The sequence below is a fragment of the Heterocephalus glaber genome, unplaced genomic scaffold, assembly GCF_053883595.1.
Source record: "Heterocephalus glaber isolate CG9 unplaced genomic scaffold, H.glaber_assembly_v1.0 deba00000943, whole genome shotgun sequence".
Classification (NCBI taxonomy): Eukaryota; Metazoa; Chordata; class Mammalia; order Rodentia; family Bathyergidae; genus Heterocephalus; species Heterocephalus glaber.
In genome coordinates, this window is record NW_028258175.1 from 8026089 (window position 1) to 8051110 (window position 25022).

The window sequence follows — 25022 nt, forward strand, 5'->3', positions numbered from 1 at the left end:
GTACTTTGAAGTGGTGAATTTTTAGTGTATTTCACCCCAAGTTTTTTTAAGTAATTGGAGGGCTGAGGGTGCAGCTCCCAGGTACAGTGTTTGCCTAGCACGTGGGAAGCCCTAGGTTCCATCCCCAGCACTACAAAAAAAGAAAGAAAAATGACTGATGGTAAGAGTAGTCACACAGGGCCAGGGATTTAGCTCGGTGGTTTCGCCACCTGCTGCGCAAGCGCAAGGACCCGAGTTCGGTCCCCGATCCCCGATCCCCGGTACCCAAAAAAAAAAAAAAGAGTAGTCATACTTTCCCGTGAATCTGCACAATACACCTGTGTGTGGTGCCCTATTTTCTGTTCTTTGCGAGTGAGAAAGCCAAGGCCAGAGAGGTGAGGGACGCCTCCAAAGCGGACCAAGCCCCTCGGCCCACCCAGCCTGAGCTGTGAGCCATCTGCCCCCAGAGGCAGGAAGCTTTCCTGGAAAGCAGGCGGGCGGAGTTCCTCGTAGAGATCAGAGGAGCCACCGCAAGATTGCCTGGCCAGGACCAAGGTCCCCACCCTGGACGCTGGAGACACTTCCCCTGGGGAGGGGGGTTACGTGCAAGTCTGAGCCCTGAACACCAAGTTCTGTGTCCTCGGCAGGGAACAGCCTGTCCTGCTGAGCTTCCTGTCGCCTGCCCTCACTGTCTCGTCCATAGAGCTGCCACCCTCAGCCCAGGGCCACAGAGGCTGGCTCTGGGGCTTCCTGGGGTCAGGGTGGGGGGTCTTGGGGCTGCCTGAGCTGAGAGACCATTGCAGTTTATGAGCTGCCTCCCTGTCCCTGGAAACAATTGTTTTCAATTAACCAAATTTATGCGTGATGTGATAAAAGCAGAGAATACCCGGAGGGAAAAGGGGTGCCACTTCTCGGAACAGCTGTGCGTGTCAGGCCTCTCCCCCTTCCCCTTCTTCCAGTCCATAAACATTTATTGAGTACCTGCTGTATGCCAGGCATGACTTCCTGTGTGTGCATGTGTGCCTGTGGGCTCGTGTGTGTGTGTGTGTGTGTATGTGTGTGTGCACACGCATGTGCAGATGGAGGGTAATGAAAGCTAAGATGATCTTTGAATTTTTTTGTGTTTTCTTTTTTGCTCTGTGTCCCTATGAAGTCCCCATTTTTTGAATGTTTTCTCAGAGTTGTTCCCTGGGTTTCACCCACCCTCACCCTGCTGACCCTCAGGACACAAGTCAGTGATGCTCACAAATGGTGGCCCTGAGAGGGGAAATGACTGGCCTGAGGTGACACAGCCAGCAAGTGGCAGAGCCTGGATGGAAGCCCAGTGGAGAGGCTGCTCCAGAGCCAGTGAGCACAGCCACCGTGCAGGAGCCTGGGACAGGGGTGACAGGGATGCCAGTGGCAGGCAGCATCCTGACAGTCGTGGCCAGCTGGGCTCCGTGTCACGGACCAGGTGTTGCCAAAGGTGGGGTGAGGCCCCCTCTGTCCCCCACGCAGACCTTGGCCCCAACTCCTCCCCCTGGAACCTGGACACAGACCCCGCTGTCCCCCGCCCAGCGTCCTCCCTGGGGACCCAGCACCCCGGCGATCCCTGAGCCACCAGGTTTCCCTTTCTGGCAGCGTCTAGTCTCCCGCCCTGTCACCCGCAGCTATTCTGGGCTCTGGCCCCTTTCACTTTCTGCTCTGCCTCTTCCTGCCGCAGTGCTTCCCTGCTGTTCCCTGCTTCCCCAGGAGGAGACCGCTCCCTGGCTTCCCTGGCTTCTCCCATGAGCTGCAATAGGCCAGGTGCCCTGCATACTGGGTTCCAATTCTCCTCACTCCCTTGTTGCACACGGCCTTGGTCCACCTCTGTCCCTTGAGCCTTGCATCCTGGCCGGAGCAGGGCTGTGGAGAGGGTGGGTGAGCTGACTGTGGAGGTGGTCATGACTGCAACCCCTGTGACCGGCTAGTGGCTCTGACAGTGCCTTAAACACCAAGCACTTGGTCTCACACATGAGCCTGAGGGTGCACGGTGGTTCTCCTGCAGGGCCAGGCCTGGTGACCGTCCCTGGCCTGTCCTGCACCTGCAGTCACCTGGCCTAGCCGGCCTCGGTGGCCTTGGGAGGGATCTTCCAGGCTCCGTGTGGCTTCCTTCCTGTGGGCAGCAGGCTAGCACAGCCTGTGCTCACAGGGGAGCAGTGGGAGCCGAAAGACACCCTAAGGCTATGCTAGGATCCGCATAGCACTGCATCCTCACTGCCCACACTGCTGCCCTGTTCTCCGCTACAGCAGGCAGACTCAGGATGAGACACAGATTTGACTTTTCTCTTTTTGGTATCAGGAAATGAAGCCAGGGCCTCGTTCTGCTAGGCAGGTACTTGGCCACTGAGCTACACTCTAGCCCTTTTTTCTTTTTATTTTGAGACAAGGTCTCACTAAATTGCCCAGATTAACCTTGAATTTATGATCTTCCTGTCTCAGCCTCCCCGAGATCTGGGATTACCAGCATGCGCCACCACACCACACCCAACTTTAGATTCTTTTTCTCCTCCTTCCCTTTTTTTTTCTTCTTCAGTGCTGGGGATCGAACCTGGGGCCTTGTGCATGTTAGGCAAGGCTCTACCACTGAGTCACCCCCGGGGCCCTAGATTCAACTTCCTGATGAGGGAAACACCAGAGTCACATTGCCCAGGGAATGGCTCCAAGGACGAATTCGAGTTGGGGCTGCGTTTCCAATCCACCTGATACCCACCCCACACTATTTCACTCAGCTAAGGCCCAGTCCCTCATCAGCGACCATTTCAACTACGGGCAGGTTACCCAATTCTGGCGGATGAGATGTGAGGGAAGTCATTGGCGCGTGTGCGCATGCGCCTGTGCTGGGGAAGGCCTCCTCGTCCTAAGGGAGAGCAGCTTCTTCCCTGGGTAGGACACCTGGGGTGGCCTTGGGAGCCCCAAAGGCAGCCTCAGGAGGAGCCGCCACAGAGATGCCGGGCACAGAGACGGAAGGAGAGTGTATCCCCACGGCGGGGTGGATCAGGTGGTCTGGAGACCCACGCAGCGGGCGCGACTGCTGCCAGCGGGGCGCGACACCATGCTTCCGGCCTCCGCGCTGCTGCGTCTTGGCCAGGAGGCCTTGCTCCTCCCTGACGCTGGAGGCCGAGTGCAGCCCAGCCTTCTGCCCGCATCTCACCCGGGGACCGCAGGACCTGGTGAGTCGGCCTGTGCCCTTTTTCACTGCAATGCCAGGCAAGTCTCCTAGCCTCTCCGATCCACAGGAGGCTCTTCCGTAAGATGAAGACATCAAATCTACCTTTGCACAGGTAACATTTAATGACAACGACTTGCAGATATTTTTAAAGCTCTGTCAGGTCATGAAAATTCGCATCCCTCCGTTGCTAAATAGTCTCCGATATGCTCCCTTAGCAGCTGAATAATGAGGACAGCAATGGGAATAAGGAGAGCCAGCAGTTTGGGAGCACCCGTGTGCCAAGCCAGTCTTGCTCAGGCCACCCAGCTGCTCTCCTGTGCCCCACCTCACCCTGAGGAAACACCAAGCTCCCTTCAGGGACCCGCAGTCTAGATGACCTGGTTCTGCTCCCCACCTCCCCAGCCTCACCTCCTGCCCCTCACCCCCTCACTCATGCTGCATCAGCCACTGGCCTCTTTCTGTCAACCTGCTGAGCGCAGTCCTGCCTCAGGACCTTTGCACCCGCCCTTTCCCTACCTGAAGGCTCTTTTGGAGTCCAAATGGGTGATTCACTCACCTTCTTTAGCACTCTGCTTCTCACAAGACAGTAATCTGCACTTGGTACCTCCCTGGCCCCTGTCTGCTTGATTTTACTCGGTAGCCCTTGTTTCCATCAACATTTCTATTGATCATTTTCTGTTTTCTCCCCTGCCAGACTGCAAGGCCCTCGAGGGCAGGAGACTTGGTCTGTTTTGTTCACTGCCAAAGTCACAGGTAGAGTGCCTGGCACACAGTAGCTGTTCATACATGGTTGTTGAGTGAATAAACAAGCATGGGCCCCTCCGGTGCCCACCAGTGTTGACCCCATCTTGCAGCAGGGCTGTGTGAGCTCAGAGAGCAGACTCCCTCCTGGTGGGCCTGGAGCTGTGGGCCAGGCCTCCCCCGAGCACCCGCCCCAGAGGAGCCCTTTCCTCTTTAAGGTCTCTGCAGACTCCCAGCGCCTTCCTGCTGGCCCTCTGCAGGGGCTCCTTGTGTGCGGAGGACGTGACATCCAAGTGGACAGAGGCCTTGCTGAGGGGGAAGGAGAGAGCCTGAGGGGAGGCCCAGCCCCAGCTAGGCAGGCTCAGAGTCAGGGTGCACTCGGCCCGAAGACCCCTCAGAGCCCCCGCTCTGGCCCGAGATCCCAGGGATACGGCAGACCTGGGTCTTGGAGTGAGAATGGCTGAGAGCAGGCTCCCTCGAGGGGGCTCTGCCTGGTTCGTCTCAGCCCCACTCCGAGCCTTCTGGTGGAGATACCCTCCCATTTCCCAGAGACAGAGCTGGGGCTCAAAAAGGCCAAGGGACCGTCCCTAGGCCACACCCCGGGAAGACATCAGGGTGGACGCAGACAATCGTGACGACTCCAAGGCTGGGTTATGAAAAGTGTGAGGGCTCTTAGAATTCAGACTCTCACAGCTCCGAGGAGAGCCAGCTGCCATGCGTGAGGACACAGCAGCGCTCTGGGCCCTCCCAGTGAGGCGCTGAGGTTGCTGTGTACATGGGCCTCGGCGGAAGATGGTCCTCTGGCCCAGGAACACCATCAGATGCCTGTGGCCCTGGCCCGCATCGTTTTTGTTTTTCCGTACTGGGGATCAAACCTCTGAGCCACATCCCCAGGCTTTAAATTTTTTTTAATTTAGAGATAGGGTCTCACTAAGTTGCTAAATTGCCCAGGGTAGGTTGGAAGTCGAGATCCTCCTGCCTCAGCCTCCCACAGGGCTGGGATCACAGGTGTGGACCACCATCCCTGCCCCAGACCCTGTCTTGACTGGGACCTCATGAGAGACCCTGAGCAAGAGCCACCTCGCCCAACAACTTCCAAATTCCCGGTCCACAGAAACCATGTGTGATCATGTGTCTATTGTTTTAAGAGGATACATTACTTTTCTACTGCTGCATGACAAAGCACAAACTTAGCAGGTTAAAACCACACACATGTATTATCTCACAATTTTTGCAACTCTGACCTTTGGTAAAGGGTCTCACAGGCTACAATCAAGGGGTCAGCCAGGGTCAAAGTTCCCAAATAAATGGAGGAGGTAGTTGGGGGTGGGGGAGGCCACTCCCAGTTCATTCCTGGTTTTGGCAAGGTATGTTCCTGTGGCTGTGGGCCTGAGGTCCACCTTACAGCGTCAGATGTCAGCTGGAGGCTCCTCTCCCCGCTAGAGGACACCGATGTCTCCTGCCATGTGCCTCCATACTTCATGGGCCGATGGTGTGGTGAATCTTCCTGTGCCTCAGATCTCTGACTTCTTACACCGGCCCGAGAACTAAAGGCAGTAAGATATAAGCTGTTCACAGGAACAAAGTCGATCCTATTCATACCCTGGGAATGCTATGGTGTAAGAGAAATGCTAAGAACACTTTATTTTTTTAAAAAAAATTCTTTTTTGAGACCGGGTCTCACTGTGTAGTTCAGGCAGGCCTCAGACTCACTATGTAGCCCAGGCTGGCCTTAAACTTGCAGCGATCCTACTTCCTCAGCCTCCCAAGTGCTGAGATTACAGGCCTCCACCACCACACCTAGCTTTTAGAATCCACCCTCCTACAGCCTGTCAGAATCGGGGTCATTTGTTACACAAAACTAATGCACTAGTTAATGCACTTTTCCAAAATGGAAGCTTATGCCCATCGGCTGTAGGAATCTGTTTGTAGTCTCTGTCATTTCTTCCCTCCATTTTCTCTTTAGTTCCTTTGAGCTGGAAGTTACATTTTGTGGAATTGCCTCCTCATTTGTTTATCTTTTCTCTCATATTTTCCTTCTTCTTATCTCTCTGGGAACTCTTCCGTGTTTTCTGTGGGAGTCTGTGTCTCTGCTATCATCATTTTAGTTCCTTCGTCTTCTCTGAATGTTCCTTTCAGAGCATCTTGTTCTTGTTTTCTGGATGCAACATCTGTTTCTCTGGGAATTTTTTGCTGTTATTGGCTTGAAGGTTTCTCCTGCTCCCCCCGCTGCCCCTGGCTTCTTGGCGCCCTTTCCCGCTGTCAGTTTTGGTCTCTGACTTTCATTTTACAAGCTTTCCTCACTCTTTCCAGGACTGCGGACAGGACAAGCCGTGGAGAGGTGAGGCCCAGCTGGTGACTGAGCAGGATCTGTCTTGTGGGACCCACTGGGGGACAGCTGGCTTCCAACTGGCAGCTGGATCCAAGCAGGGGAGGAGGACAGGGACATCTTCCTGATGAACCTGGCCTCCCTTCACTCCTCCTTCCTCATTTCAGGGCTGATCCTCTCTCCAGTCAGCCAGCTGTCCTCAAGCTCCCAACACACGACACAGCTTTCATTTGCATGGCATATCTATTAAGGGTGCTGGCAGAGACTGGAGAGCTAGTGGCTTCCCAAGTTATCCCTCTGTGCTGCCCTGATGCCGGGGGACACACAAAGGATCCAGATCCAAAATGATCCAGGCTTGTTTTGTCATCAAGGTTAAAGAACCACTGGGCACAGTGGTACATGCCTGTAATCCCAGATACTTAGGAGGCTGAGGCAGGAGGATTGCAAGTTCAAGCCCAGCCTAGGCAATTTAGCAACTAGGTAAGAGTCTGTCTCAAAAAAAAGGACCAAGGATGTTCTCAGTGGGAAGGCTCTAGTTTCAGTCTCTAGTGCTGAAGAGAGAGAGAAAGAAAAAAAGGACAGCCTGTTCTTAAATGCTGAAAGCCACATTCCCGGCCTGCACAGAAAGTGTAGAGAACTTCTGGTGCCTCACACCTGCTACTCGCCAGGGCAGCAGGAAGCGCTTTGCACTCACAGCCGCCCTCTGGCCCAGGGATCCCTGGCTCCTCTGCTGATGGGGACTTGTGGCCCAGCCGTCTGTACATGCACCGCTCTGGGATGGGGTGTGGGACAAATGCCCACCTTCCTGATGGCCACTCCTCCTTGTCACCTCTCCCTGGAAAGCAGGGAGTGGTAGCAGCTGCAGGGGGTGTGGGGCAAGTTGGCCCAGACCTGCAGCCCTGCTTGACATTGGTCCCCACCAAGCCATGTGACGAGACCAAGCCACAAGAAAGAGGTTTCAACAAGCGTTAGCGCTTCCTGGAACTCCGGCTCTGTGACTTCCCCGAAGACCGGCTGTGCCTGGCGAGCGAGCTGCTCACTGTGGAGCCCAGGCTGCCCCCTTCCTCCTCTGCTGTCCCTGCAGCTGCCACCAGCTGTCTCAATCCGACTGCCTGGAAAGCTCTGCCCTCCAGCCCCACACCCTGCAGGGACACCAGTGACATTGCCAGGGTGACAGGGACCAGCATCTTATGCTGCCCTGGGATGCTCAGGAGGGGCTGGACCAGCCCAGGACACCTGGGGACCCAGAAACCCACTCCCTCCTCATCATGCCTGTGTCCCTAGTGACCCCCAGTCAGCTTGGCCCTGAGTTCCCTCTGTGTTAATCTTGGAGACTCGGACACTGGCCTCCCTCCCTGTACCGTCTGGGCCACCTGACAGGCACCAGTTTGCAGACAGGACCACAGCTGCCGTTTCTGCCTGGCTGGGCCCCAGAAACCCAGAGAGGAGGGAGAATTCCGCTTTGGCCGAGGCGGGCAGCCCAGACGCTCGGGATCTTGAAGGCCATCATCTCTGGGTGGCCACGGTGACTGCGGGATAAGTCACTTCCTCCGTCTCTGGCTCTCAGAGATCTGGGTGTCAGTATCAGCCCTGGGGTGGGGCCATGGTTGTGGGGGGCCCAGCATGAACTCGGGAGCGAAGAGGAGGAGCTGGGGGGAGAAGCTGAACCTCGAGAAAGCAGAAGGCTCCAGGCTCTGCTCTGGGTGCCCTGCTCTTGAGAAGGAAAGACTTTCAGACTTCTCCAGGCCTCAGTTTCCTCCTGTAGGAAATGAAGACGATGTTTGGCGAAATCATGAAGTTTCTCTTGGGTTCTTGACTTATGAAACCAGCAATTTCACATGGTGCAGCCTAACCGTCTACCTGTAAAATTGTTTTAAGAATTAAATAAGATAGTTGCCAGGTGGGGTGGTGCACATCTGTAATCCCAGCACTCAGGAGGCTGAGGCAGGAGGAACGATGTGAATTCAAGGCCAGCCTGGACTCCATAGCGAGACCCTGTCTCGAAATCTGCTCCACCCCCCAAAATTAAAGAAGATACTGTGATGCATACTTACACATATACAGAAGTGTTCAAGAACAAATAGCCCTCTTGCTGCTGTCCATATTTTTCATGCCTGTCTAATACTACGATGCCAGTGATGACGATGCTAAGCATGATCAGTTCTCTCGCTCATTCTCCCCATGACAAGCCCACAGGAGTCCATTATGGAGCACATGTCTGGTTCCCAGGACAGGAGTCCCAAGCCTCGATGTCCCCCGAGACCCCTGGCTGTGAGCCTTGTGCTGCCTGCTGCCAGGGTTCAACCTTTCGTGGACAGGGACACTGTCCTGAGCTGCTGTCCGACAGGGGGATCGAGGTCGGAAGCGGTGCTCTGCTGGGCCGTGGATTCTCCTAATGCCAAGGCCGGGCTCCGCATGAACGTCCGGTTTCACCTTTGCACCACTCAGGCTCCTGACCTGGTTACTTAGTGGGTTCCCCATCCTTACACCAAGTAGGCTTTCTGGCTTCTTTAGGAGGAACTCCAGAAGATGAGCGAATATGACTGAAGCCAGAGCCCCGTGGCCTCTCACCTAAGACTGCTCAGCCGGAAGGATTGTGTCTGTGTGTATTTGTATAAAGCCAGAAGCTGAATTTGGTTATTGATGCTTCTGTCTGGCCTTGGGCTTCACTAAAGGCTGATTTTGGTTTTGCTGTGTGACTCCGAGCCAGCTGCCTCACCTCTCTGGGCCTCCACTTCCTCATCTGAGAAAGGGGGATGTGAACAATCCTACCCCTCTGGGATGGCAGGAAGTTTAACGGAGATTGAGTACATGGCGCCTCCAGCAGCGCCTGGCCCACAGGTGTATCGTGGAAATTCAGGCCCATGTGTCCCCAGCAGCAGCAGTTTGGCCAGGGAAGCAGTGAGGCAAACCTGTCCTGCAGAGACTGGAGTGCCGGGTCACCACATGGGCTCCTTGAGGGTGACAGCAAGGACCCTGAACCCAGGCCTCCCTCCTCTTCCTTCAAGCTCTGCCCACAGCTCAGGTTCCCAGCACCTGGCACACAGGAGGCACTGAAGAAACAAACGTTAGCAGGACCAACGCGTGACTTCAAGCAAACGGGGGGCCACCCAGCCCCAGCGCTGGCCTCTGACTAGGCGTCACTAGCATCCAGGACAGGGGCCCCGGAGGAAGTCCAGGCTGCTGCCGGTGGCACCTGATTTCTAAGAAACCAGCTGAGGGCAGGAAGGCTGGAGCAAGGCTGCGGGCAGCTTTTCCTTTCAGTTTCCTAGGGTTGGAGCAAGCAGGTGCCAGGCTTGTCGGTGGCGTGGGACGTCAGGCGTGGGTTCACAGGGTCAAAGGTGTGGGGCATGGACCGGGCTGGAGCCCCGAGAGGCCCCCATAGCCCCAGCCACGGGGCAGGACAGGGGCCGCGGGGGCTCCCGGGCACCAGGAGGCTGCATCTCGGGGCTGTCGGCTGTCTCCGCCATCAGTGCGTCCCTCATTCCTTTGCCCTTCATTTTAGCTGCGCCTTGGGTTATTCCTTCTTCACTCACTGACTTACTAATCCCTTCTTTAACCCTCTTTTTGGTACTGGGGATTGAACTCCATACCTTGCGCTTGTGAGGCAGGCGGCGGAACCACTGAGCTAAATCCCCAGCCCCTCACCCTCAACTTCTAGGAAAGCTAAGTCACTACTTTGGTGTTGCCTCTGGCAGCAGAGCCATAACCCCGAAGGTTGCCAGTGGATGCCTCCTAACACACGGAGAAGGAAAGTGTAATGGTTAAGCGAATGGGCGACTATTATGCCTAATGTGGTAGTGGGTGGGTGGCGTGGGGGACACACGTGTGCCCGGGGAAGGTGTGTCTTCTCCACCCACCTGCCCTGGCACACGCGCTCTCATTCCCTCCCTCCATTGTTCCCACAGGGCCCATCAGCTGCCCTCAGTGTGGGGTTGTTATCCTCTCTCTGGAGACTTTCTTGGTGACTGGCTCACTTCTAAGCACTTTACAAATAGTAATGCATTTATTTCCCTTAACAGCCTTTACTTAAATGGGGAAACTGAGGCGTGGAGGGATTAAAGAAATGTGCCTGTATTGCAGAAGTGAGGCTAATGAGGAGGTCTCCTGTCCTCCTGGTGCTTACAGTCTAGGAGACAGAGCACAGCCTGGCAATTTCATGTGAGCTTTGACAGTGGTATGAACAGAGGCAACAGGGCCCAGCAGAGACAAAGTCAAGAGGACTTCGTAGAGAAGGCAATGGCTGAGTTGGGTTTTGAAGGTTGAGTAGGAGCTTGCCAAATGAAGAGGAAGCAAGGGAAACATCAAAGGCTTTTCCCCCAGGAAGCTCAAGAGGCCCAGGGAATCATTAGAAGTTGGGGATGCTCAAGGTCCTGAGGTCAATCCCCAGTACCAAAAACAAACAAACAAAGAAACAAAGAAGTTGGGGATGCTGAGAGCAATGGGGAATGTGACAGGAATGGCGTGGGCCTGGAAAGGGGATGGTGGCCAGATGTTGAGGGACCTAGGTCCCGTGGGTGAGTGGTCCTTTTAGGGTCTAGCAGCTGAGTGCCACTGGAATGCCTTGGGGTCACCCGGCTTGGTTGAAATGCTGTCCTTTGCCTGTCCTGGCCTCGCCTTGTCTGTAAGCAGACAGCTGCGATGCCCACCTGGGCAGTGCGGGGCGAGGGCTCCTGCCCGTCACCCTCACCCGTAGTGGCAGCAGAGGAGCCTCTATGGCTTCGGGGAGTTAGGCAGCTAGGTCTGCAGCCTGGGATCACCCTAGATTCTCTCCTGATGCCTGCAAAGGGTCCTCGCCTTCCCATCTCTAATGCAGCGCTGGGGCTGCTCCTCCCCGGTCCCACTGCCCTGCCAGCCCCTCCCCGCTGGACCCTTGGCAGAGGCTGTTTCATTTTGAACCACTTTCTGGGAACTATGGTGCTTCCTGTCACCAGGCTTGAAGGGGAAGACTTGGCAAAGGCGAGGCAAATGGCACAGAGGTGCCGGGGCTGGGTTTCATTTTTAGTGCCCTAAGGTGGAGACGGGTCACAGGGCAAGCTGGCCCCGGGAACATGGCTTTTGCTGAGCATTTACCCTTTGCCTAGCAGTTTATAGTCACTTCCCTTAGTCCTCTGCCCTGTGAGCTCTGGGTGTAGCTCACACGTGGGGAAACTGAGGCTCAGAGTCAGGGAAGGGGCGTCTTGCTGGCAGCCATGCAGGGCTGTCTTTCTCCATCATGGGATGGGCACCCTGGAGGGTCTCAGTCATGGTTTTAGGTGGAGAGAGAGGACATTCTTTTTTTTTGGTACCAGGGATCGAACTCAGGTCCTTGTGCTTGCGGAGCAGGTGGCAGAACCACTGAGCTAAATCCCCTGCCCAAGAGAGGACATTTTCATAAGCATCAAGGCCCCTTCTCCCCTCCACAAAAGCTTGACTTCCCATTTTCACCACCATGTTATCTCTGCGGGCCACATCTCACATCGGTGCCACGGCGTTTTCTCCGACACTTGTTAATATCCCCCTCTCTCTTTCTGCTCCTCTCGTCTCTCTCTCCACCAAACGTGGACAGTGTCTTCTGCTGAGAGCACTGCAGCCTCCGAGACCTACCCCGAACTCACTGCCACTGTCCGGCTCCTATGGCATTAGGGCCGCACAGTGTGGCAGGTGACTCTGGCTTGCCACATGTGGTCAAGATACCTTTCCCCTGATACAATATTGGCTTAAGGCAACCAAGCAACTTGACTAGAAGGAAAACACTAACTGAATAACAGAATGGCTCGAACTGGGAAAGATCTGGCAAGAAATCATAAAAGCGGGGTTCCAGTGATGTCTGATTAGCTCAGCTTAGAGTTCAGCATGAAGAAACGCCTACAAATGAGGCTGCATTTATTCTGCAAAGTGAGGGTAGTAATGATTATTCTTGTTCCATACTGTTCTTGTGAGGGGATTAAATGAGATATTAATGTGTGAATGACTGAATAATGCCTGGCATCTGTTGCGCATCTGACAAGACGGAGCTGGTAGCCCCTGCTATTATTGGCAAGTGGTGACCTCAGAATTGACTGTGTCTGTCTGACTCCATGGCTATGCTGATTTGAACAGATCTGGGTATTTGCCATGTTGCAAAATAATTATTATTATAGTTCCTAATTTGGGGTGGTGATATATTTTTTTGCACTTGTTCAATCCCCATGACCTTGCTGCAGCAGGCCAGAATGAGTACGAATTGGCTCTTATCCTGTTCCATAAATGAAGCCACTCCCATCACACAGCTGCCTGAGCCAGAGCTCAAAGCCAGGTGCTGGGTCCCAGCTCCTTCTGCTCCTGTACTAGAGTGAAAAGTCGGTAGGCAAGGGCCTCCAAGACTGACCTATGGAGGCTTTGCTCCTCCTCTCCTCATTTGCCTCTGCCAGCCCCTCCTGCTGCACAGGTTCAGGAGCGGGTGTTACCTCACAATGCAGGTCCCTGCAGGTTCCCAGGCAGGGCCAGCCATTGAATGTCCCTGCACTTGCTTGGGATCAGCTATCTGGCTCATCCTCACTTGCATCCATGGCCCCTCTGGCTGCCCCAAGGCCCTTTGCCAGGGTCCTTTCTGACCAAGCAGCCCTGGCCACTCTCCCAGGCTGGAGAGACTTTAAGGACTTTAATGCAGCCTTGCAGGTAAGGTACAAGCCCCACTGCCTGGGGGAAAGGCAAGCTGAGAGCAGCGCTGAGCCCCAACAGGTTCTGCGGCTCTGTGAATACTTTCCAGGGCAGCCTAGGAAACAAAGGGAACAAAGCATAAACCTGTAAGCCCTTGAGCACCCTGGTGTGTAGTAAGATCAAGGCCTTGGGCAACCAAGGCACCTGTGTTCTAACCCTGGCACTGTGCCCTCACTCTGAAACGGGGTTGTCCCTTCACCTTCCCGAGCCTCAGTTCTCTCACCATGCAACCTGGGCCAACTGTCAGCACCTGCTAGGTGCTCAGTACATGGCATTTCTGCAGGGTGTGGTGATGCACACCTGTACTCCCAGCACTCCAGAGGCTAAGGCAGGAGGATTAAAAGCCCAGGATTTGAGCCCAGCCTGGGCAACTTAGTGAGACTCCGGAAAAGAAGAAAAAAAAGCATTCTTTTCAGACAGCAGCAAAGCGAGAATCATGAAGCAGAGCAGGCCCATCCCACTTAGAGGACACCCACCTCGAATTAACATCACTTGGGGTGGGGGTAGTTAACCTCTTCCAGGGGAGGAAAAGACAGGACCCAAAGGCCGAGTTGGGACAGGGAAGGGTCAGTGTAGCCTTTGGGCCGGGGAAGCCCTGTCACCACAGACTTGGCCTGGCATGACTTGGGAGGTGCCCTCTCTGAGTCTTGAGATCTTCAGAAAGGCCTGAGAAACCCGAAGGGAGGATGCAGTGGGTGGCTTGGAGACCACTTGGAAGCTGGGAGAGCAGAGCACTGCTGTGTGCCGAGCAGTGCAGAGTGACGCCGAGCAGAGCTGAACTCTGGTTCAGTGGACTTGGCAGCTTCCGGCAGAGAGGGCATGTCAACAGCAGGTGCACATGGCGGCTAAGAATGGCAACTCTCACAGCTATCCCTCTGCTGTCAGATGCTACCCACACTGCACCAAGCCCAGGAACAGCACATGGGAAGGGCTGGAGGCAGGACAGAGGTGTTAAGTTCAGTGGCAGGCCCTTGGGCTGGTGAAGTTCTGAGCCACTGGGGGGCAGGGGTGGTGGCACCTGACCCCACCCTCGGTGCAGGAGGAAGTAGTTTTGGCATCACTCATTCACTATGGAGTCGGAAGCTGTGTTTCCCATCAGGGCTGTGGGTCAGGTCCCAGGGCCAGGGCTAGGAGGGGCAGTTTGAGTGCCTGGCTTGAGCACCATTGTCCCTATGTGATTTGCTTTGGTGAGAGAGGGACCGTGAGGATCCTACAGCATCATCTGAACCCACTGTTGGGGAGGCTTCAGGTGATGTCAGTGGAGGGCCTGGTGTGGAGCCGGCCATGCACAGGGGATGCAAGCAGGCATTCAGGTGTCACTGCCACACCATCCAAACCCCACCTGGCCCCTACCTGCCACCGCCCTCTTCCTGGAAGAAGTTGTGGTCAAAGAAGCAAGAAGTTTCCTTTGTCATCCACTGCAAGCTGATTCTGAGAGGGCCGCCACAAGGGCCTGACCGTTATCTCTGGCACAGGAACGGCCACCAGCACGCTACCCCTCCCTTGGTTTTCCCTTCTGAAAAGCGGGGCAGGGGCCCGCTCGGAATTCACAGTGCTGTATCTCTCAGAGGACAGAAACTGGAGCAGGGAGGCAGAGGCGAAGGCCGGGCACAGAGAAGCGCTCCACTGCGAGCTCCACCTTGCAGGACACACAGCCTAACTCGACCAAAAGAAGTCTGGTGGTTTCTGTCCCCAGAGGTGAGCCGGTGCCCAGCCGCAGCACACGCTCCCCACGCCTCCATCGGCCCAGATGCGAGTCTGAGGACCCCTCTTCCCTGGGCCTGTTCACAACCCAGGACAACTTTTGGCCAAAGCACACGCTCTAGAAACCTTTTTTCTTTAAAAAAAAAAAAAAAAAACTTTCATAATAAAATTTATTACCCAAACTGACTGTAAAAAATATAAAATAGGATTCTGCACAGCAGAAAAATAAAGCCAGAGACCCTCCCCCAACCCCTGGTTTGTGCAAAGATACTGGGTATTTGTAAACATGAAGAGGTAGGAGGTGTGAGTTAGGTCCTGGCCCCAGACAGTTAAGCTGCTACAGCCAGGGGGACCCAGGGTGGGGCACCAGGAGGGGAGTGGCCCCCAAGAGGTGGGGAGGGGGTCTGCCGCTTGGTCTCCAGCTGAGAGTGGAAGGTGCCTCGCCCCCCACACCCACTCCCTCCAACCCAGATGGGGAGGGTACCCATGTCATTCCAGGCAAATAATAATAATTAATAATAGAAAATAAGGCGCCCAGTTAATGCTGCGTGAGCGCGGGTGCGGCCAGTCAGATCTGGAAGGGGAAGGAGCTCAGGAGGTCTCGGAGGACGGGGTTGAGATGGATGCGCACCAGGTTCTCCTGGCCCACGGTGGCCACGATGCGCTGGCGGCACAGCTCCTGCAGGGGGCGCACGCGGCGCTGGCGCAGCGCCGCCACGTAGCGCTCCAGCAGCTCTTAAGAGGCAATCGAAGCTCTTGCAGCTACCGTCCAGGTGGAAGTGGCCGGCCTGGAAGTGCACGCGGATGCTCGTGGGGGCCCGAGGCCATCTTCACGCTGAGAGCGAAGAAGCAGTTCCGCTGGCGACTTTCGCGCACCAGGAAGGTGGCCACGGGCTCGGCTCGCAGCTGCTCGTGCGCCCCGTGCACGCTCAGGGGTCCCCAGTAGAAGCTGCAGGCGTCGAGGAGCGCGCTCGCGCGCGTGATGCGCAGGTAATCCGCGTGAGAGCGGAACGAGCGGAAGTGTGTATCTCGGGAGGTCAGGCCCGGGGTCGCCAGGCAGGGCCGAGGGCGCGCGGGGGCCGCGGGCGAGGAGGGCGAGGAGGAAGGCTCTGGCTGCCGTCGGGGCTCTGCTGCCGTGGAGATTACATTGTTGGCTGCCACCTGGTTATGTGCTACCATCCCACACGAGGGGCCAGCCGGAAGGGTGGGCCATAGCGTCCGGGGGTGCGCTGATGAGACAGGCAGTGAGCCGGCGCGACTGGGTGGGGCTGCAGGTGAGGGGTCACGCCGCCGCCGAAGAGGGGCGACCCGGCCCTGCGGAGCACCAAGTCCGGGCGGCCCCAGCGTCTCAGTAGGCTCCTCTGGAAAACGGGCTTCTCCGCCCGAGGAGCCTTCCAGGCGAGTGGAGGCGTGGGGGGGCCTGGAGAGGTGCCCGACTCCAGGAACCCGCCGGACTCCGCCGTCTGCCCGCTTGCCGCCCCCGCGGCCGCCGCCTGCTGGCCAGGCTGGGATTTGGTGCATGATCCGGACGATCTGGGCAAAGGCAGGCGAGAGGCCGCGTTGCGGGGGACCCGCGCGGGGTTGGGGGGGCTCGCCCCAGATGCGGCTGACTGGGGCCAGGGGCGTGGCGGCTGCGACCCCACGGCCGGCCCCCAGCCTGGACAGCTCCCGCAGCCCTTCCCTTTACGTCCCTTCTCCCTCCCTCCCGCTCCGTGCCCGCTGCCTGCTCACCTGGCGGCGGGGCGGCAGAGGGCTCAGAGGCGGCTCTCGCACATGCTCCAGGGACGGGAGCCGTGCCGCTGCCACTGCCGCAGCTCTCTGCTGGTGACCGCCCCTGCACCAGCCTTTTAAACAGGCTTGGGGACGTGGCCCCTACGGAGCCCCGCCCGAAGCCCGTTTTTTTTTTCGGTTTCTCTTTTCTTGGTGACGCCTGAGACTTGCAACTCCCATCCCTGTTCCACGCTGCTCAGGACCCTCCCGGGAGAGGCCCTCTGTCCCCACCTCGCCGCGCACCTTTCGTAGCGTCCCTCCGCCCAGAGGCACTGTTCCACCCCGGGATCTCCTAGCCTTTCCTCAGACTCCCTCTTCGGACCCGGCGCCCTCCCTTTTGCCCCCACTACCTCTGGTTCCTGAGTCCTGCAGCCTGGCCCTTCAGAAATGCACCGGCGCTGACACTCCTCCCCTCCAGGTGCAGGCCTGCCTGCCTCGGGCTCAGCTCCGTCCTCCACTCCCCTGCAGCCGATCCTTCCAGGAAGCATCCGGAGGTCTTCCCGTAAGCCCCCGCCCGGCTTTCCCCGCTGCAGAGTCGAAGGCCTGAAGGCCCCCGCTCCGGGCCCCGCAGGTCTGAGCCCCGGACGCCCCCGTAGTCCCCGCGCCCCTCCTGGCTGGCCGCTGCGCCTGGTCTTGGCTTAGATTTCCCAGGAAGCGGTGGCCAGACCACAGGCTTCAAAGGAACCCTTCAGCAGTGCGGGAGGGGCGCCTGACTCCTAGCCCAGTTCCTCGGAAACGGGGCGCGGCCACGCAAGGGCCCCAGCGGCCCTACTCACCCTTCTCGGTGCTCCCACTTGGAGACAGCTGGAGAAACTGAGGCTAGGGACGGGCTGCAATTTGCAGTGCCCCGCTGATTGGGACCTGGTTCCTGCCCTCCCCATTTTTATTTTGGGGAGAGGAGAGTTGGGTACCTCCAAATGAGCCCAGTAAAATATGCTCCATTCTCAGAGGTAGTGATCCTGGGACACACACCCCCCCCCCAGCCTTTTAGATGCCCCCTTCAACTGCTCTATCCAGCGTCTGCCCTTCATAAGTCCTCCCTTGGTCCCTACCCACACACACTTTGGGCTTGTGATAGAAGGGCTGGTCGGAACTACTATTTATGCAATTGTGGCTTAGTGATTCTTTCCTGGTCGAAAGCCGTGGAATAGGTGCCTGGCTGGTACCAATATTTTTGAATGAAGCCGGTGGGGGGCCCCCGGAGTCAGGAGGGGGCACGTGAAAGATACTGTGGGTCGGTGACTGGCCTCACACTGGCTCACACTGCCCTCTACAGACAGCTCTCAGGCTGCAGCCCAAATGGCTCCTTGGGACTGCCCTGCTCTCTGTACCCCTGTCCCCAGACTGCCCTACTTTCCTCCTGAGCCCTGAGCAGAGGCCGGTGGCCTAGAAGTAGCCTGGCTTGGGACTGCAACTGCTCCTTAAACTGCTGTGGCCACCCTGGGCCTGACCTCCTACAAAGGGTGAGAGAAGAGGTGCAGAGCTGTGCAGGAACCAGGGGTCGGAGGCTGCAGCCATTCCACAGAGGTTGATTGAGCCCCTGCTGGGATGGGGGAGGGGGCTTGTTGGGTAAAGGTAAAACATAAAGTGCAATCCTGATTAAAAGCCAGACTTTGAACCCAGATCCACTTCTAGCCCTGCCCCTTTACAGCTTGTGACCTTGAGCGTGGAAGTACCCTGTCTCCCTTGATTTCTGCATCTGTGAACCAGGATAATAATAGTTCTCTCCTGCATAGTTTGTGCGGGTGTTCAGTGAGGACGGGTCTGGTTCATATAACTGCCCCAGTGTGTGATATGTGAGCATCCCTGGGTGCCTGTTTGTGTGACAGCATGTTAGAGCCAGACACCCGGGTTTGTCCCTTGGGTTCACTTTAGAAGCCCTAGCCCAAGGAGCATGGGCCAGAGAGGGCTCAGCAGAGGAGGAGGAAGGGAGCCTACTGGCGGTGGAGGGTAGCACCCTTCTCCGGTGCTAGGGTGAGCAGTCCCAGCCTGGAGGGCATGATCAGGTTGGGCTGGCTCCAATAGGATTTTCACCCTCCCAGCACTGCTCCCTGGCAGGCCTAGAGGGAGCCCTGTAAATATACCTGGTGATTCTGATACTACTCATACCCGCCATTGGCAGCCTCAGTGGCCACTCGGGAGAGCTGCCTTCTCTCCCCCAGACCGGGGCTTCCTTCTTTCACCCCCCTTTCTGACCATCCCCAAGGACCCCCACCTTCCTTTCATTTACTGTTATCCCAGGCTGACATCATACTGAATGCTTCACGGTCCACATCATTGATTTGGCACAGGAATCCATCCTACCCATTTTAAATATGTGGAAACTAAGACCCAGAGGCAGAGTCACTTGCTCAAGGGCACACTGTTCAGAAGGGGCAAAGCTGGGGCTCATGTCCTCATCCATGCTGCTGGAAACCCTGCCCTAGACTCCACCTCTGGTGGTCTCTGTCCTGGTGTGTCTTAGGTCAAAAGATCCCTCTGTGTCCTGGGCTGGCCTGGTGAAGAGGCAAGACAGGCCTCTGCTTCCCTCTTGTGAATAAGCCCGGGGCGGCTCCAGATCTTGCATCAGGGCCTCTGTCGTCTTCTTCATGACCCTGGGCAGTTCTGAGTCTCAGTTTCCTCGCCTGTTCAGTGGCCTTGGCCCATCCTTCCCCCCAACTAGGTTGCAAAATCCATGGGGAGTCAGGCTCAAGTCCCTGGGTGCTGGTTCTCTTCATAAGCCCTAGTGACAGTTACACTGCTTTGGGTTTCGTTTTCTGGTGTCCTGAGTTCAAAATGAAACCAAGTCCAGGTGCCAGAATGGGAAAAGAAGTGTGTGTCTGCTGCCTGCCTACCCTGGCCGGCTGGGTGCTGGCCTCACAGGGAGCCTGGCAGCGGGACGCTCTTCGGGCTCAGATTCCACGGCAAGACTGACCCAGATTCTGCCTCCAGGCCTGATGCCACCCAGCTGTGCGAGTTTGCTCGTGTGGCTCACCCTCTCTGGGTCGCAGTGGTTTTATCTGCACGATGGACTCTGGACGTTTTGGACCTCACAGAGCAGCAGGGTGTGCGGACCCCAGGCATAGAGTGACTGGCACGAGTGAGGGTCACAAGGAGATGAGCTCCCATGTGAGACAGTCCTCCCTGCCCTGGCCGGCCCTGGTAGCCAGGCAATGAGAGGCCAGGCTGGCCTCTGGAGGAGCAGAGATCCTCCCTGCTTTGGGAGCTCAGGTTTTCAGTTTCTCTTTCCAGCTTAGTGACCTCCTGCTGGGAAAGCAGCCCTCCTCTGGGACATCATTCTGAAGGTCCTCTGTGCCTCGGGACTCTTGGGCCCTCCTTTTCTGGTAACCCTGAGGCCTGCCAGGTTCCTGCACATCCTTGACCTTGCACCTGGGAGCCTGAGCCTCCAGCTCAGGGTGAGAGTTCTGTTTTTGCTGGTCTGGGTATAACTATGTCACTTCTAAAGTGTGTGGCCTGGGGCAAGCCTCTTAGCTCCTCAGTGCCTCAGTGTCCTCATCTTCGAGACGGGGTCATTTATTGAGTGGCTGCTGTGTCCAGGGACTCGAGACTCGGGAGTATTCAAGCAGGGCCCGGGGAGATAATGAATGTATGGGATCATTTTAGATCATGTTGAGTACCTGCGGGAATTAATTAACAGGCAGAATGGGAGCGGCTGGGTGTTTGGGGGTTGGGTAAGCAGGCGGGGAAGAAGGGTATTAGAGGCAATGACTTGGCATTGCGGTCTTTCTAAAAGAGAAAGAAGGACCCAGGTGGGGAGCCGCTGTGGCGGAGTTGATCAGCAGGCTTGGGGGTCCCAAAGGAGATGGGTGTAGTGGGTGTGGAGAGAAAGGGGTGAGTTTGGGGCAGGTGAGCTATGAGGTGGCAGGGCCTGGTCCGTGAAGGAGGGCCCTGGACTGTGGACTGGTGGGAAGGGATCAGATTTGGGGCTGAGGGCGTGGGACAGCCATTGCTGGTGGGCACGCCTCACAGCTGTGCCTGTCCCCTGGGTGTCCCCGCACAAGGGCCTGAAGTGGTTGCAGAGACAGCCCTCAGGGCTTGGGAGAGGCTGCTGGGAGACCTGGCCCGAGCCCGGGGGCTGGATGTCACTCCTGGGCACCCAGAGCAGGAATCCCCATTGTTGAGCCCTACTCCGGGCCAGACAACAGTGTTTTACTACTGAGCTTATTTCATCTTTCCCTGGTGCTGTGAGGGGGAAATTATGTGTTGCCGCTCACCGGATGGGGAGCTGGTGGGTGAGGGGTTTAGTGGGGGTCCTGCGGCCCAGTACACCTGGCCTGAAGGCCTGTGCCAGGTGATCAGGTGGACCCTTATCCCTCCTGTCCCCACAGTGAGGAGGAGTGTGAGAGCGGGGAGTGCAGCCTATTGGCACCCAAGTCCATGGAGAAAGTCTGAAGGGCCAGGGAGTGCTGACACTAGCCTGTGGCCAGCTTCAAAGTGGCACATTCCTGGGGACACATGAGGACATTCCTAGCCCCCATGACCAGGGAAGGAAGGAAAAACGAAGTCGCGGATTACGGTTGCCGGTGTTACCATCACTGACCTCCAGAGAGCAGTCACTGATGTTAACGGCTCCAAAGCGAAGGGAGGCAGGAGGAGTCTTCCCAGAGCTCCGCCCTCACTCCTGTCCCTGTTCCGTGTTAGCAGGCAGGGGCTATTCGGAGGTGGGGTGGGATGGCTCCCAGGGCAGCAGCCTCTGAGCGGGGGCACAGGCCAACCCAGGTCTGCACGCACCGGAAGTGGTGCCTGTCCCAGCTGGCGGAGGTGAGCCTGGTCCAGTCCTAGGGAGTAAGTGGGGCTCTCAGAAGGGCAGAGTGCACCAGGAGAGGGTGCTCTGCTTTGTTTTTGGTGCTGAGGATTGAACTCATGGCCTTCACACTGAACTACATCTCTAGCTCTTTTTATGATTTGTATCAACCCTTTAAAACTAAATTTTTGAGACCAAGCCTCACCAAGTCGCAAAGTTGACAAGGCTGGGCTTAAACCTGTGATCCTCCTGCCTGATTGTCCTGTGAGGGTCAGAGCCACAGACCTGGGGCTGAGATGCAGGAGAGGCCTGAGGGCCGGTGTGGAACGAGGCTGGGCTTGGCCTCTCCCTGGCCTGGGGCAGCACGGCCCTCTGTGGATGACCTACTGACCACCTTGCCTGCAGCCCCACACGGACTGGCTTGGGTTCCACATGCCTGTGCTCTCTCTCCAGATTCCACAGAGCTTTGTTAAGATGAGTTAGATGCTTTCCCTGATAGTCATGCCTTTTTTTCTCTAAAATTTTTTACTTCCTCATATAACCCCTGGCACCAGCTTGGTGTGTGGCCTCCTACATCTTTTCTTCTGTTGGTACAGCAAGTGTTTTTACCCTGAACATAGAGCTACTTGTGGAGGATTTTCCCCTGTGTGCTTCCTCCTGTCCTTTTCACCCCACAGAATATGCTGGCCTCCCAGAGAGATCGTGTGTAGATCACTGCACTCCTTTGAGACTGTGTTGAGATTCCACCCGGTGGACCCCGTGAGTTCATACTGTCATCCCCTATAGCTGGACAGGTAGGGTGTTTTGTGCTCTTGGAAACAACATGGCCCTGAACCTCCCTCTCCAAGCTCACGGGGCACATGTGTGAAAAACAGCTGGCCCACTTTAGATGTTAGCAGACACTGCTCCGTCACCTGCTGTCAGCCTGGGCACCTCTCCGCCTTGGCACCTCTCCGCCTTGGCAGCGACACTCAGCAATGTACCTGTCTTTGCCAGTACTTGTTATTCTCAAACGTTTTGCATTTTTGCCTATTTGATGATTACACACGTAGTATCTTGTTGCCTTAAAGGCTGCTCCTTCTTTCATTTATTCAGAAGATATTGAGCTCCTAATGTAAGCCAGACACTGTGATCAGTAGTAGAGATGCAACAATAAATACACAGGCCCCTGGTCCTCTTCACAAAGTGAGAGATACAAGTAAGGACCAGAGAGGCCGAGAGAGCTGCCTGGAGCTGGGGCTTGGATCTGGATCTGTGTGGCTGCAGAGTTGAGGTGCTTTTCCTTTCAGTCGTACCTCGACCGGGCTCCGTGCCTTCTTCCCTTACTGCTTCCCTCCCATGCCAAGACCACGATGTCCCCTTAGTGACCCTCTGGACTGCAAGGGGCGGGCAGACAGTCCCCCCACGGGCCAGGCTGTGTTTCATTATTTTGCAGATCTCACTTTACCTGCTCTACCCCACCTAACGTAAAGGCCTCGACTGCAGTCCAGATAGGTGCCCTTCAGAATTGGGAAGTGTTGTTCATATGTGCCAAGTCCCTACAAGGAACGTGATCATTCTGTACCACCAGCATGTACAAAAATATATTTTTGGAGGGATTAAGAGGTGCAGGGAGAGGGAGGGAGAAGGAGGAGATAAAAAAATAAAGCTATATTATGTGCACGTACCAACTCCCCATGGTGAATATCATCACTATGTGTTATAAACATGGACCAATTTTTAAAAATAAGTCCCCTTCATAATCTTCAAACTCTCAGTGGCTGAATTTATCATGTTATTTGGGTTTCCAGTAGGCCTGCTCCACCTCAGACAGCACGAGTGAATGAATCTCTGGTTTGATTTGAGGGGGTGAGTGCTGAGTACTGATGTGTGTGTGTGTGTGTGTGTGTGTGTGTGAGTGTGAGCATTAGGGCGTGGTTGTGCATCAGGGTCCACAGGTAAACATAGGTGTCTGAGTGGACTTGAATGGCTTTTTGTCTATGTGACTGGGTATATATTTATGCCACTTTTGTCCATATATTGGCTTCTGGGAAACATGGGTTAAATATGGGTCCATAAACCACACGTGACCACTCCATCTGCCTCCTTCTGTGAAGCACAAACTGTGTCTCTAAGAGGTCTCCTATGGGCCGGGGGTTTAGCTCAGTGGTTCCGCCAACTGCCGAACAAGCCCAAGGTCCCGAGAGTTTGATCCCCAGTACCAAAACAACAACAACAAAAGAGGTCTCCTACCTTCAGTGATCTTATCACAATGGGACATGGCCCAGAGAGTGAGGAGGTTTTTTGGCGAGTTAACACTTGCATAAGATCCCATCGCAAGGATGTCCCTGCTCCCTTTGTCTCCTCTTCCCTGTTCTGTGCTTCCAAAGTAGGCCTAAAAACATATGACACCAGCCAGGTGTAGTGGTGCACACCTGTAATCCCAGCACTCAGGAGGCTGAGCCAGGAGGACTGTGGAGAGTTCAAGGCCAAGCCTGGGCTACATAGGACAAGCTGAATTACACAGTGAGACTCGGTCTCAAAAAAACCAAGCCAAATCTAATCGCACACAATTACAACACAAAAAGTACGTGACACTTTTATGAGGGAAATTGAAATGCTAGCTCAAGAACAGTCTTCTAGGGTACAAGTTTAATCACTGTTGCACAGAAATCACCATGGTAGCATGTTCCTGCAAAAAGATGGACTTTATCCTGGCATCCCACACGTGATGGCATTTCTCCTTTGGGTGAAAATGACACAGGAACAAGCCAGAAAGTGCTGACTCCTCAGTTGTGTCTTTGCCCTAGAGGGAATGGGAAAGGGCCCTTTAATAGCTAAGATGTCACTGAACTTCCTGATGTCACTGAACTCCATGCTTTAAATCTTAACTGCTCACTTGTAATTGAGCATGGACATAGATACGTAGTGCTTAGACTATCAAGGTCGTTTTGAGCTTAGACTGTCAAGGTCTCTTTGACATGTGAATCCATCCATTATACTTTCACTTTTCCTACACCCATTCATTAGTTCACTCATTCTTCCATCCATCCAACATTCTGTTCTCTCCCATCCTACTGTACTAGGTCTTCCATTCAGTTCATTCAACCATCTAACCAACCAGTTGCCTGGCTGACCCATGCATCAGTTCAACCCATTTATCCCTGCGTCTCACATCCATACAGTGAATTGCATCCATGCAGCTTTCCTGTTATTCAACCAGTGCATTGTCCATCCCTTTCATTACTCAGCCATCTACTAACCAACTTCTAATGAATATTGACCCACCAGCCTCTGTCTCCCAGGCAGCCCATCCCATGTATCCAAAGACCCAGGGCATCAGTGTGTTGGACATCCACCCCGCCACTGCCTCTCTCCATCCTAGCCTGTGGTTCCTCTGTTACTGGCCTGCACCTCACCGCCTCCAAGCTCCAGCTGGGCTGCTCCCCCTTCCTCGGGGCCCAGAACCTCCCCACCCTCTGGAACAGCACCTGAGCTCCGCCTCTTTGATCCGTGTCCCCGCTTGCTCCTCTTGGTCACCTTTCTCTTGTTTACCTTCCCTGCCAAGGTCTTCTTCCTGTTAATGGAGCCCTTGTGGTGGGGGCCGGGCCCCGTGCGGCCATGGCGGGAGTGCATGGGCCATCTGTGGGGCCGTGGGGGTGGACTGGGGCCGGGGCTGGGGCTCCGGCTTCGGCTCCGGGAGCCAGGTGGGCTGTGGTGGCTGGGCGGACTCTGACTGCAGCCCTGGCGTCGGTGGCTGCAGGTGCCCTGGTTGCAGGTGTGGCTCTGAGGCTCAGAGGAGCTATGGAGCTGGGCCTGGGTGGTGGGGAGGCTCCGCATCTCGGTACCCTTGGAGGCCACTCCTGGGGGCCGCCTGCCCAGCTGCCCAGCTCTACCGGGGCCCC

The 25022-nt window shown here is 55.9% G+C and overlaps 2 protein-coding genes across 2 annotated transcripts; both read right to left on the reverse strand.

Moving 5' to 3' along the window:
* Positions 1 to 14770: 14770 nt before the first annotated feature.
* Positions 14771 to 17586, reverse strand: Socs1 (suppressor of cytokine signaling 1). Its single transcript, XM_087209127.1, is given in 4 exon segments — positions 14771 to 15360; positions 15362 to 15439; positions 15441 to 16157; positions 16745 to 17586. Coding segments are annotated over 4 exon segments (1101 nt in total). The 5' UTR covers positions 16883 to 17586; the 3' UTR covers positions 14771 to 15192.
* Positions 17587 to 23754: 6168 nt separating this feature from the next.
* On the reverse strand, positions 23755 to 25022 carry Tnp2 (transition protein 2). The gene is made up of 2 exons (XM_004855876.3): positions 24609 to 25022; positions 23755 to 23923 (listed from the first exon to the last, which is right to left on the reverse strand). Exons 1-2 carry the CDS (start codon positions 24955 to 24957, stop codon positions 23907 to 23909), a joined length of 366 nt encoding a protein of 121 aa, XP_004855933.1. The 5' UTR covers positions 24958 to 25022; the 3' UTR covers positions 23755 to 23906.